We start from the raw sequence: 12,134 nt of genomic DNA, 5'->3' as shown, positions 1-12,134 counted from the left end.
AACAACCAATCCCATTAAAACAGGTTGCACTACACCAAACTTACCCAATTCACTTTATAACAAATAGTCATTATCTTTAGGCTAGATTTTAATAATCATGAGAGTGACTGTTATTTGGGGTTTATAATACAGAACCCTCCTTCTGCATTAAAGTGCTCTTGTCTTTTATTTCTAAGTAATACATAAGAAATCAAATTGTCTTGAATTATCTTTAATAATTTATAGGGTCAGTTTTTAATGGATTTATATTACATATGTATATTTCTTATATATATTATAGTACATATATGTATTTTACATATATATTTTACACATGTATATATATATATATTTTATATACACATGTATATATATACATGTAATATACATGTATATATATATTTTACACATGTATATATATATATATTTTATATACACATGTATATATATATATATTTTATATATATATATACATGTGTAAAAGAACCCTCTCGGCATGATTTTTTGAAAATAGTTGCTTAATTCTAGGCCAGTAAGGGAGGATAGACTGGAAAAGTAAACTATCCTTAGTATTTCTCTCATAGGACAGAACTTATCTCTCTTACCTTTCCTGTCCCGTCCTTCATCAACACATACTGGCAGACTTCCTAGGGCAATGCAGAAATCCAGACAAGAGAAGGAAGCACACTAAAATAATGGAGGACAGGCTACAGAAGATGGACAGTGTCAGACATCATGTGGGAGAAAAGAAGGAATTATCACAGTTAGCCACTTTGTTCAAGAGAAACTAATACTAGTTATTTTAAAGGTAGAGAGATAAGAAAAAAAAAGAAACCTCTTTTATTTCTTTGCAGCAAGGCTCCTTTTCATAAGAACAGAGGAGAGTTGCAATTAATTTGGAAATTTGTCTTCAGAGAAACAGATATAACTTAGCAAACAGTACAAAGGGACAAATGGTAAGATTTTTCCAATTTAAAAATATTAATCAAGAGATATAATTATAGGCATTGAGAAAAGAAAAAAAAGAACTATAATCTAGAAGCTGTTAAGAGACCTGTTCTATCTTTCTTTTCCAAGAGAATACAGACTATTAAAAGCAATAGGAATCCCAATGTTTATAGGTAAAATGATGAATGAGGAATATGCATGTAAGTATCCTTAACTGCATGGTCTTACGCTATGTAAAACAATAATGTCACATTTAACAATGGACTTCTAGAAACTGAAGGAAGTAGTCCAATGAGGAGCTTTTTCACATCAGGGACAATCTTCTGTACATATTTGCATGACATGAAATACCTCCTCTACCTCCTCCCTAGGAACTGACCCATCTACATACCACAGTGCTTGAAATACCACCATTGGGAGACAAGAATCCTTCAGATTTAATACAGCCTTTGTAATTTACTACTTTTTTCCACCGAATGCGAGAGCTGCAAAAGTTTGAAGCTACTCACACTGGCAGTGTGATTTTATTTCTTCCAATTAGAGACAGTTAATAAAGATGGATACCTGCATGGATCAAGGCATAGGAAAGGGGGCAAAAGAGGATATGGAACTTTAGAAAAACTATTTTACACTTGGGTATAACCAGTTGCTGTTATGAATACAATATAGGTTAAAGCCTCTGTATATGTGATTTAGACATTTCTTGAAAAATATTTTTTTAACTTTAAGATTTTATTTTTAACTCATGTATAGTTAACAGGGCATTTCTTTAAAATTAATGTTCAATTTTGACAAGTCAATTAAAGTCATGACATTTCTAAACAAGGTAAATGATAAGGCTACATTTTGTCAATAAGGCTATATTTTCTGTAAAGTAAAAGGTAATTTATGTAAGAATGAATTCATTTTGAAAATTTAAGTGATTTTTATCAATTCTGATAATATCTGAATTGGTCTATCCAAAGTTGTTAAATCAAATGCATACCTCATATTCTTTTCTGCAAACTTTGGAAATATCATTTTTTGAAGATGCCTAAAAGATAACAAATTTCTCCATTAATTTATTAAACATGCTATTCAATACAGGACAAAAAGAACACAAATTAATATATGTTACTTGGTTTGGTATTCTTTATTTCATCAAGAAAAACCTTATGCTCTAAAATTTAAAAGTTCCTAAAATACAACAAACAAATTTCATGCAAGTTTTTTAAAATAAACATCAGCCCCAGAACCTACCCGATATGCTAAAGCTTTGCTCTTTTATGGCTTTAATCTCACATAATAACAGGGTCCTTTTGTTATTTCAGAAACTAGATGACTTTGAAGAAAATGTAAATCAGAGAATTTTTTTTCTTAGTTGAAATCCACTCTGTAGCAAATTTTCTTGTGAAGCTCTGCCAGGGCATTTATATTTTGCTTTTTCTTTAACCCTTCATATTCTAAATTCTCCTACTGACTTACGAGCCAATTTCCTCAGCAAAGATCCATATGCAATGGAGGGGGCAACTAAAGAGGAAAAGGCTTTGTCAGGCAATTAACAAAAGTAATTTTTATGTAATTCTCTTTATGCACCCTCCCACCCCCCATCCATTACAGTTCAAGCCTCTGCAACTCAGCTTCACCTCAATGGCTGGAGCACAGCAGCAGATCACTAGACTGTACACTGCTCAAATAGTGTTGCTCAGGCTAAACAGCACAGTGGTCTGTATGAAAGTAAAGGTGACACCATGTCTCATGTACTCTGGTCCAGAAACCAGTCACTAGAAGAAGAAAGTAAGAGAAGGCTCTCCAGCTGTGATTTCAGGTCCATCTAAATTTCCCACTTAAATCTACTCTCACCGCTTGGGAGTATGAGGAGCTAGGAGACCAGTTCTCCCACAGCACTCTGAGGAACCACTATGAAAATATACACAGTGAGGAAGAACTCAACTTGAATTGGACCAGAGATCTATCAGATCAAAGAGAAGTCACAGTTCACCGTAGGAGTCATGCTCACCTCAGGAGCAGAGAAGGGATAAAAGAACATGCCCAGGGTAAACCCATGATGAAAGAGAGAACGGAAGATGAAAGCGAAATAAGCCAGCTGTGTCATCTGCTCTCATCCAAGCATACTCTAAATTTACACAACCATTCGGAGTCACTCAGCACTGACTAAGCATGACCACAGGAAAGTACAAAAGGCCTCGGCTCCTGTAATGTTCTTTCTTTGCAGGGTAGAGAAAAGTTAAGAAAGAATAAGAGAAGGTTGAGTGTCTTACATGCAGCAGCCACAAATGAGAAAGCAGCAAGTCTAAAAGGAAGTGGTTTATGTAAGAAATGCTAAATTTGTAGTTTTTATGGGCCACCCCTCCCTTAAAGGTATGAGGTGGGCAAGGTCCAAGACATAGACGCAGCTAATACTCAAACTGTATCCCATGCTGCTCACGAGCCTGATTGCCATGTTACCTGCTTGCATGCCTGTCGACACTCCAAGGTAATAGCCAGTTCACAGCAGCCTAAGCCAACCCAGCCATCAGACTTCTTAAACACACCTTAAAAACAAAAAGTTCAAATGTTTCAGTCATAAGGAGTAAGAAACACAAATGGCATGCCCAATTGGTTCGTGGATACCAGTAAAAGTCAAAGCAGGTGTCTACAGGAAAACTAGCTCAGATAACAAGGCCTCAAAATTATTAAGTCCCTCCTCCCCTGCTTACTCCCAATGCTGCCAGTCTTCTCAGAGGCCCTTACAGCATAATTACCAGGTGCTCTGTTTTTTTCTCTCTTCCCTCTGCCCACCCTAAACTCTCTTTAGATCACTCTCCCTCTTGGGTAAACAGCATCTCTACAGGACACACAGTTAAGGAAAATAAGGAGAGTGAATCAGAGGCAAAGATTCCAATTTAACTTAACATGCAAACAAAGAAAAAGGGCATAAGGATTATTGTACTCAAAATATTAAGTAACTAGAATGGTGTAAAACCTACGATGCTGTTTAGAAATTGATACTTATTGAACGGAAAAATACATCTTCTGTGGGTAAGAATGGACTTTGGTGGGTACACTTAATTATGGGGCAAAATGACTACTCTGTTGCAGTTTATACTCAGCAGCTGTTCTCCAACCAAATTACTGTGATATCGAAAGGTGATGCAATTATAAAAAGTGTTCTAATGAATTTTTTACATCCACTTTTGCAAGTATAAGGGTCAACGAATGACTCCTAGGATAAAATTAGGAGACACAAGTAGTAATTATGAAAAGAGAAAAGACATATGCTCATAGGCATGTGGCAAATTTCACCTTATCTATTTTCAGAAATATTTTACACTGCTTCCATGTAATACATATGTCTGCAAATTCACATCTAAGTTATATTATTATTTAATATAATAATATATTAAATTGAAGGTATAAAGAATTCAATGCAATAGCTAACATAGTTCTCCAAATGAAATTAGGACTTAACACAACAAATAGAAACATTCTGCTAAAAAACAAAAGTAAACAAATGGCCTGCAGATGGACAAAGCTCTGAAAATTATAAACCACCCCAATTTTTAAAATTGGCTAGAAATGCGGAGTATCGTAAGCTTCTGTATCCCTACATGTTTTAATGGTACAAAGGGCAAGAGACTTGCATCTAGCCCCATTGCTTAGTACAGTTTCCTCTAAATCTCTGGTGCTTACTTTCAGAATCACTCACATTTTCATTATTTTGAATGGAACCAACGTAGGTCATAAATTCTGTGAACTTTTATACCCTACTGCAGTATATTGCTGCTTCCATACACCTGGTAGCCTCTTAGAAACTATTAAATTGTCCAATAAGCATTTATAGTATTATGTACAAAGGACTCCATTAGGTATTGTATGGGCTATGAAATAGATAAAATATATGATTTATCCAATTATGGAGACTACATATGGAGGTATACTATCTTAGATATATATTACATACAAATACTTCCAGAACATTAGGTAGAGGGATAATTGAGAGAACAAGCAAGGATATGGCCAATTCCAAGAAGGCAAATAGTCCAACTTGTTTGAAATACAAACTTCAAACAGTGTGAAAGCCTTTAGAGTTCAGAGATACATAAAATACACTTCCTTTTTTCCTTTTAAGGCACTGGCTTTAACCAGAACTGGAAGACTGTGAATGCCAGGCTAGGGAGTCTGAGCTTTATTTTGATGGAAGTGGATATCCCCGGAGAGACTTTCTTCTTTTTGAAGGAGCCGGGGAGGACAGCTATGATATGTTGAAATACCAGCTACAAGGTTGTTACAACAGTCTACCCCAAGAGCATAACAATAATGGTAGGAGTAGAAAGGACAGATGCAAGATTTTCCCAGGGGAGAGTCAATAGAGCTAAAAAGAAAAAGCAATCAAAGGTAACTTGAGGGATTCCAGTCTAGTGTCATTCACAAGACAGGCCGTTATGAGTCTGGTTTTAGGTTTGCACTTCAGTTGTCACCAGGATGCAGAGATCCAGGTAGACATGTCTAGAAGTTGTGAGCTATAACTTGGATTTGAAGGTTGTCTTCTCAGGGCTGATTAGTTAACAGTTCTGGGAAGGAAAGCAATTATCAGGGTAAGTGTGGACGGAAAAGGGAAGGAATGACCCAAGTCCTTATGGGGGGAGAGGGGAGATAAGCGAGGATAAGGTCATGAGGCCAAGGTGGAGTCATAAGGAGGTAATAGTCAATAGTGCTGCAAGGCAGTCAAAGGTGATAAGTACTGAGAAAAGGCCATAAGATTTAGGTACCATGAGATCCCGGTGAACTTGCAAAGACCAGTTTCACTAGAATGGTAGAAGTAGAGACAAGAGCACAATTAATTACTGAGTGAATGAGAATAAACTATACATTTGAAAATTTGGGTGCCTACCAAAAAGAGAAGATAGGAACTCAAGGGGATACATTAGGTTGCAGGACTAAGACACAGGTTTTACAATCACAAAATAAGTTTTTAAAGATAAAATGCCAAATGTTATTTAGCTATTGCTTACCTGGCAAAGATGAATTCATACAACTCCAAATTTCAACCTAAAATTGCAATCACCAAAAGGCTTTTATATAACCAGTTCCTAAATATGACAATTCATACAGAAATTATGTACAGCTAATTTGATTATGTTTGTCTCTATTTAATCAATGTTCTAAGACTACATGAGTATCAAGCAGCTATTCAGGGGGAAAAAATAAAACTGAGATGCAAAAATATTGCTTGCTCTTTTCCCATCTTCCCATCTAAGAGCACTAATGAGGAGTCTGGGTTCTCAGGATGCTTACTGGAATCACTGTTTCTAAGCAAAAGACAAAGTGTCTGTAGAGCGAGTAAAGGCAAATGTGTCAGTCAGAATTGTTTGATCAACATTTCCCGCCTCACATAACGCAAGCTACCGTATCTAAAAAGGCTGTCTCATGTAAGCTCAGACTTCCTGAGCCTAGCCCATGAATATCCCGAACACTGAGAATGGCCCCAGCACTGGAGACATGTTAAGTTACATGATTCAGACAGGCAAGCCAATATATCTATAGTACACCAAAAAATGGGAAGATAGGAATAATGAGAAGTCACACATTTCCCCTTACCCCAAATTTAACTTTTGAAAATCAAAATAAATATAAGATTTAGTTACTATGGTTTTCATAAAATTGTCAAAATAATGAGTAAAATTCCAAATTCCAGATAAACTTTATAATGAAATTTAAAGACTGCAATACATGTACATTTAATATTATTTTTATACCTACATTATAGGATAAATGATAAAAGATGAAAGATAATATCTACCGAGCAATCTGTGTGATGATCTTTTAAAAGTACCTTGCTAAATCGAACATTTTAATCTGATCACAACCTCAAACCATTTTGAAAAATTTCCTGAATCAAGGAGTTAACTCATTAGATGGCTTCATTTAGACAAAAGCTTCCATAGTTAAGTTAAACAAGACCTACCATTGTTTCAGGGCAATAATCCGGGGCTCGCTGTAACAGATGCTTTAGTCGGGATTCACTTTTTGAGGAGAATATCTATTTGACAAAACAAAACAAAACAAAAGGTTTTTGTGGCATTTTTTTTTGGTAAGAAATAAGAATGGGCAAAATTTATTGTCCTCTATACTTATCAGTTGTCTAGAATATTTTCCAACTTCCTTTTATAAATGGAAAACCTTTTGAAAGATCTAAATTAAGCTGAGCTAACATCTCTTAAAAGGTTGGTTAGTTTGGCAAATAATCAAGAAAGTCCATATATGCAAGTCTAGACCCTTTTCTAATGACCAAAAATGGAGAAAACCGGGCTACCAAATCTGTTGGAGAACAAAGGAGAAAAAGAAAGAAGAAAACAGAAAAGAAAAAAAAAGTTCATTCTAAACTGTTCTATAAACTGCTTTTAGTTAACTGATGACAATGTAAAACAGATTATGTCATATCCTTGATATTAGTGATGAACAAATTTGTGAATAGCATTATGGCACAAACTTCCATAAAATGGCATTAAATAGAGACAAAGTCATGGTGGGGGGGTAGGGGCTTTTATTTTATTTTTTCATTTTTATTTATTTTTTTTAATTTACATCCAAGTTAGTTATCATATAGTGCAGCAGTGATTTCAGGAGGCACAAAGTCATTTTTAATAAAGATGCTGAGGAGCTGACAAGTTTGTTCACCAGGCTAACTGGCTCTCTTCCAAAATAGAACTTTAATTAATGTGATTACAATTTGATGTCTCAGTAAATTATAAACCATTACATGTATCAGACAGAACTTCATGGTTACCTGCAAATAGTCAAGACTGTGAAATCCATGAATGCTAAGGACAATGAAAAAGGATTTATCTCCAGTTAGTTTTAATAGCCATTTTTCTCCCAAACTATCAACTATAATTAATAAGTGACAAGAGCTAGAATATCACCATTTTGCAACCCCTAGTGAATTAATGCATTTAGGCAATTATCAAGAATGGCTGTAATGTTAATTACAAAAAGAGACAACCAGACACAAACATTATAAGTAAGATCTGCTGAACAAACAAAACAAAAACCTAACCTGAATCTTATCAAGCCTCTGGACTTGTCTCATTAGGTAACTGCCAGCCATGTGTGACCATCTAAATTCAAACTCAAATCAGTTAAAATCAAATAAAATTTAAACTCAGTTCCTCAAACTTCTCTTTCTCTTCAATCTCTCTTTTTTTTTTTTAAGTTTATTTATTTATTTTGAGAGACAGACAGAGTAAGTGCAAACAAGTGGGGTAGGGCAGAGAGAGAGGGAGGGAGAGACAGAATCTCAAGCAGGCCCCACACTGTCAGTGAGGAGCCTGACTCAGAGCTTGAACCCACGATGAGATCATGATCTGAGCCCAAACCAAAAGTGATGCTTAACTGGCTGAGCCACCTAGGCACACCTGTCCTCAACTTCTTTAAACACATTTCAAATGTTTACCTGGCACATATAGCTGTGGCTACTATATTGGATCACACAGATACAGAATATTTTCATCACTGCAGAAAGCTCTCTGGATAGCCCTGCTTTAAATCTACCTACCACTTACTAAGACATACAGAGGAAAGAGGAACACATTAAATGATATCATGGCTTACAAACAGCATAATTCAGATTGTGAGAAACTCTACAGGATAAATGACCAGATTTATTCATTAAATAAGCAAAGTTAGGAAAGCAGTGTTTCCAAAAGCAGCAGAACTATTTTAAAAGCTCCCTTATGGTGACACTATCTAGGGACGATTTCTGCTTTTAAAAGCTACTGTTCTGGCAGTAAATTTGCAGAAAACTTAATTTGCTATATTGTTTTGACATGAAGTCTCTAGCAGTTACCTAGATGAGCTGAGTCACTGTCTTGTTTTATAATTAGAGAGTATCTTGCAAAATCTTTCTAAATTCACAATATTGTTTGAGAGAAGTTTTAATCCCAGTTAGGTAGCTCTCTAAATTTTAGGCAGTGACAAAATCTACATAATTGAAAACTCTTTAAAAGGCAATTGAGGCCATTCATTCTCAAGTGCCAAGGCCAGCACTACACAACCAAGGGGATGAAAGAAAGGCAGACTTTATGACCAGGTATTGTCTCAGTGGAATTTTACTTAAAAGGTTCAACCAGAAAAATTCAAATTCACAGTAAAGTTTGAAGAGCAGTACAACACCCACATAGTCTTCATGTAGATTACTCATTATTAACATTTTGCAACATTTGCTTTAACTCTCTCTACATACACAGATATTATTGCTATTTTGGAACATTTTATAATTCATTACAGACATGATCATTTATTCCTAAATCCCAGCATGTTACCTCCCAAAAGCAAGGACACTGTCCTATGTCACTGCAATACAATCACCAAATTTAGGATCACAGCATTGATACATTATTACTGGAGCCCATATTCAAATTTCACCAATTTATCCCAATAACGTTATTGATAGCATTTTTTTTTAAATTCCAGGATCACATATTGCATTTAGTGTCATATCTCTGTAGTTCCCTTTAATCTTGAAGTTTCTTAACACTGATAACTTTGAAGACTTCAGGCTGTTGTTTTGAGGAATATCCCTCAATCTTGGTTTGCCCTATTGTTTCCTCAATGATTCAGGTTATGCATTTTTGGCAGGAATCCTACTAAAGATGCTGTGCTCCTTTTCAGTGCATCATGTCAGCAGACACACATTAATTTGTTCCATTACTGGTGATGTGAACTGTGATCACTTGGTTAAGGTGCTGTCCAACAGATTTCTCCGAAACAATTATACTTCACATAAACAGTTACATAACCAATAGCCTTAACAATTATTACATAAGCTTACCTGTTCACATACGTCATGGCACATTTGGTTATCCTTTGAATGATTACAACACAGTGCACCTAGGAGAAAAAATAAACACCAGATGTTGCCCACTGTTAATTTAAAAAGATGATTAAACTAAATCAGATGGCTACACAAAACACTTATTCAACAGATTATTATTCATTTTAACTCAACCAACTTTTACCACATACCTATCACAAGCCAAGGCCAGTGCTGCGTTTGAGGACATGGTCCCTGCCCTAAAGAAGCTTGCAGGCTAACAGGGGAGATGGTCATACATACTTTCTGTGTGCCAGAATTTTACTAAATTTGCTTTATGCATTACACCTCATTCAATCCTTATAATTACTCTATAGGCTAGATTCTATTATTGTGCCTATAATGTAAGACTAAGCGATAAAAAGGAAGTGAATTTTATTTTGGACATGTTAAAAATAAGGTTCCTATCGGACACCCAGATGGAAATTCCAGTAAAATCAGAAAATTCAAGCCTGGATTGCAGGTAAAGTCAAGCCTAAAGATCCAATTTGGAAGTCATCAGTATAAAGGAGGTATAGTGCATGGAAACAAGTGACATTGTCTAGGGAGAGTTCTAGTGACAAGTGACCACAGCACCAAATTCAAAAAACACAAAATCTGAGACATGGGAAGGAACAAGGAAAGAGACAGAGATGCAACAGTCAGAGGGGTAGGTCAGCCTCCAGAGAGTAGCATTAAGAAGAGGGAGTAGTGTCATGCACCCAAACATACAAGTTAGACTGAAGAATCAAAAAAGGAAATGGCCACTTAGTAATCCTCAAAAGGTATTCTGTGGAGAAGAAGTGAATGATACTAAGGAGTAAACCAGAGGTGTAGAAGTATAAACAACAAATATAGGCTCTCAAGAAGTCTGGCAGAAATGGGAGGGAAAAAGAGAGTAGCAGTTACAGGAGGAAGCAGGATCAAGTTAAGAAAACCCTCCCTCCCCCTTTTTAGTTGGCCTTGGTCCCTGATTCCTTGGAGAAAGACTCTAAATCCTGGGAATTTCTAGAGTAATAGCTGTATCTTTGTTATGCTAGTGAGGTGGACTCCCCCCTCAGATAGCTTCAGGATGGGGACTGGCCTAGCCAGAAATACTAGCCTTATGCTTAGAAGGCTGGGGCTTTGAGCCACAGGACATCAGCCCAACCTCCAGCAGGAGAGGGAAATGGACATCAAGTTCAACCATATGGCCAATAATCCAATCAACCATGTCTATCTATATGATGGAATTCTAATGAATACTAGATATCAAAGCTCAGGGGACCTTTTCTAGTTGGTGAAGATGCTAGTGTGCCAGGAGGGTGATTCTATGAGGAGAAGGCACAGAAGCTCTGCATTTCCTCCCAGACCTCATCCTGTGTATGTCTCTTCATTTGGCTGGTCTTCCTGATTTGTATCCTTGATAATAAAACTGTGATCATAACTATCACGCTTCCCTGAGCTCTATGCATCATTCTAGTGAATTACTGATTCTGGGGTGGTTGTGGGAAGCCCGGATTTATAGCCAGTTGTTCAGAAGCGTGGGTGGCCTGGGGACTCCTAAGGGCGGCTCGTATCTGGGCTAAGTGTTGTGTTGTTCAGCATCATGCCCTTTAACCTGTAGAGTCTGTTCTAACTCTGGGTGGTTAGTGTCAGAACTAAACTGTCACACACACAGTTGTGGATGAAATAGGAGATTCGAGAAATGAGGTGATTGCCGGAAAGGGATGTGGGTTAAAGAAAAGGCACTGAGTTTGGGGCTAGGGATACAACAGTGAATAAATGTTATGTTCTCTGACTTTATCCAGTCTGATGGTAGAACAAAGTCTAGACAAGAGGGTAGGATATAAGGTCACTCACTAATAAATTAAGAGGAAAGCTGACAGCCTCCATTTTTTTTTTTTTTTTAGTGAAACACAGATTAGGTTTGAAAACAAAAAGGGTTGAGATGGGGTTGGGGGCTTGAGGTGAAATTGTAGAAGTGTGGAACAGTCACTTCAGAGAATAGAGAAAGGCAACTATAAATAGGTCCCTCAAACTTGTATTCTACTCATGACTTTTAATATCTATCCCTCAGGAGAAAAATTTCATGTTCAAATAAACTGGGAAATAAGGACTAAAAAAAGTTACAGAGAATTCCTTACTGCAGGACCAAAGCCTTTAATATGTTTATATATTATTAATCTCCCAAAAGGGATCCAAGTAGACAGACTTCTCAGAGCACAGAACATTTTTTTCATGCCACTTACTAAATTTCAGAATACCAATTTGAGAAACATGAAATTAGAGGAAAGGAGAAATGTTGCCAAGCAGCATTACAAACCTAAGGAAATGCATAAATTGGCTACAAAGATAATCAGCAGGGACATGTTATTATTCTAGAGTGGACCTG

General features: G+C 36.4%; 1 protein-coding gene across 3 annotated transcripts in view; it reads right to left on the bottom strand.

Annotated features, from left to right (window-relative positions):
* Window positions 1–12,134, bottom strand: part of RECK (reversion inducing cysteine rich protein with kazal motifs) — a 79,773-nt gene that overhangs the window by 57,589 nt on the left and 10,050 nt on the right. For 2 of the 3 annotated variants that reach the window (XM_045467734.1, XM_045467733.1), the window contains exons 2-6: window positions 9,740–9,798; window positions 6,875–6,949; window positions 5,922–5,958; window positions 3,376–3,461; window positions 1,913–1,960 (exon numbers count right to left, since the gene is read on the bottom strand). In XM_045467734.1, coding sequence (XP_045323690.1) covers window positions 1,913–1,960; window positions 3,376–3,461; window positions 5,922–5,958; window positions 6,875–6,949; window positions 9,740–9,798 — 305 coding nt within the window. Of the gene's footprint in view, window positions 1–584; window positions 681–1,912; window positions 1,961–3,375; window positions 3,462–5,921; window positions 5,959–6,874; window positions 6,950–9,739; window positions 9,799–12,134 lie in introns of those variants that run through there. The other variant, XM_045467735.1, reaches the window with a different exon arrangement.

This window comes from Leopardus geoffroyi, chromosome D4 (assembly GCF_018350155.1).
Source record: "Leopardus geoffroyi isolate Oge1 chromosome D4, O.geoffroyi_Oge1_pat1.0, whole genome shotgun sequence".
Classification (NCBI taxonomy): Eukaryota; Metazoa; Chordata; class Mammalia; order Carnivora; family Felidae; genus Leopardus; species Leopardus geoffroyi.
This window is presented reverse-complemented; position numbering and strand designations above follow the sequence as displayed.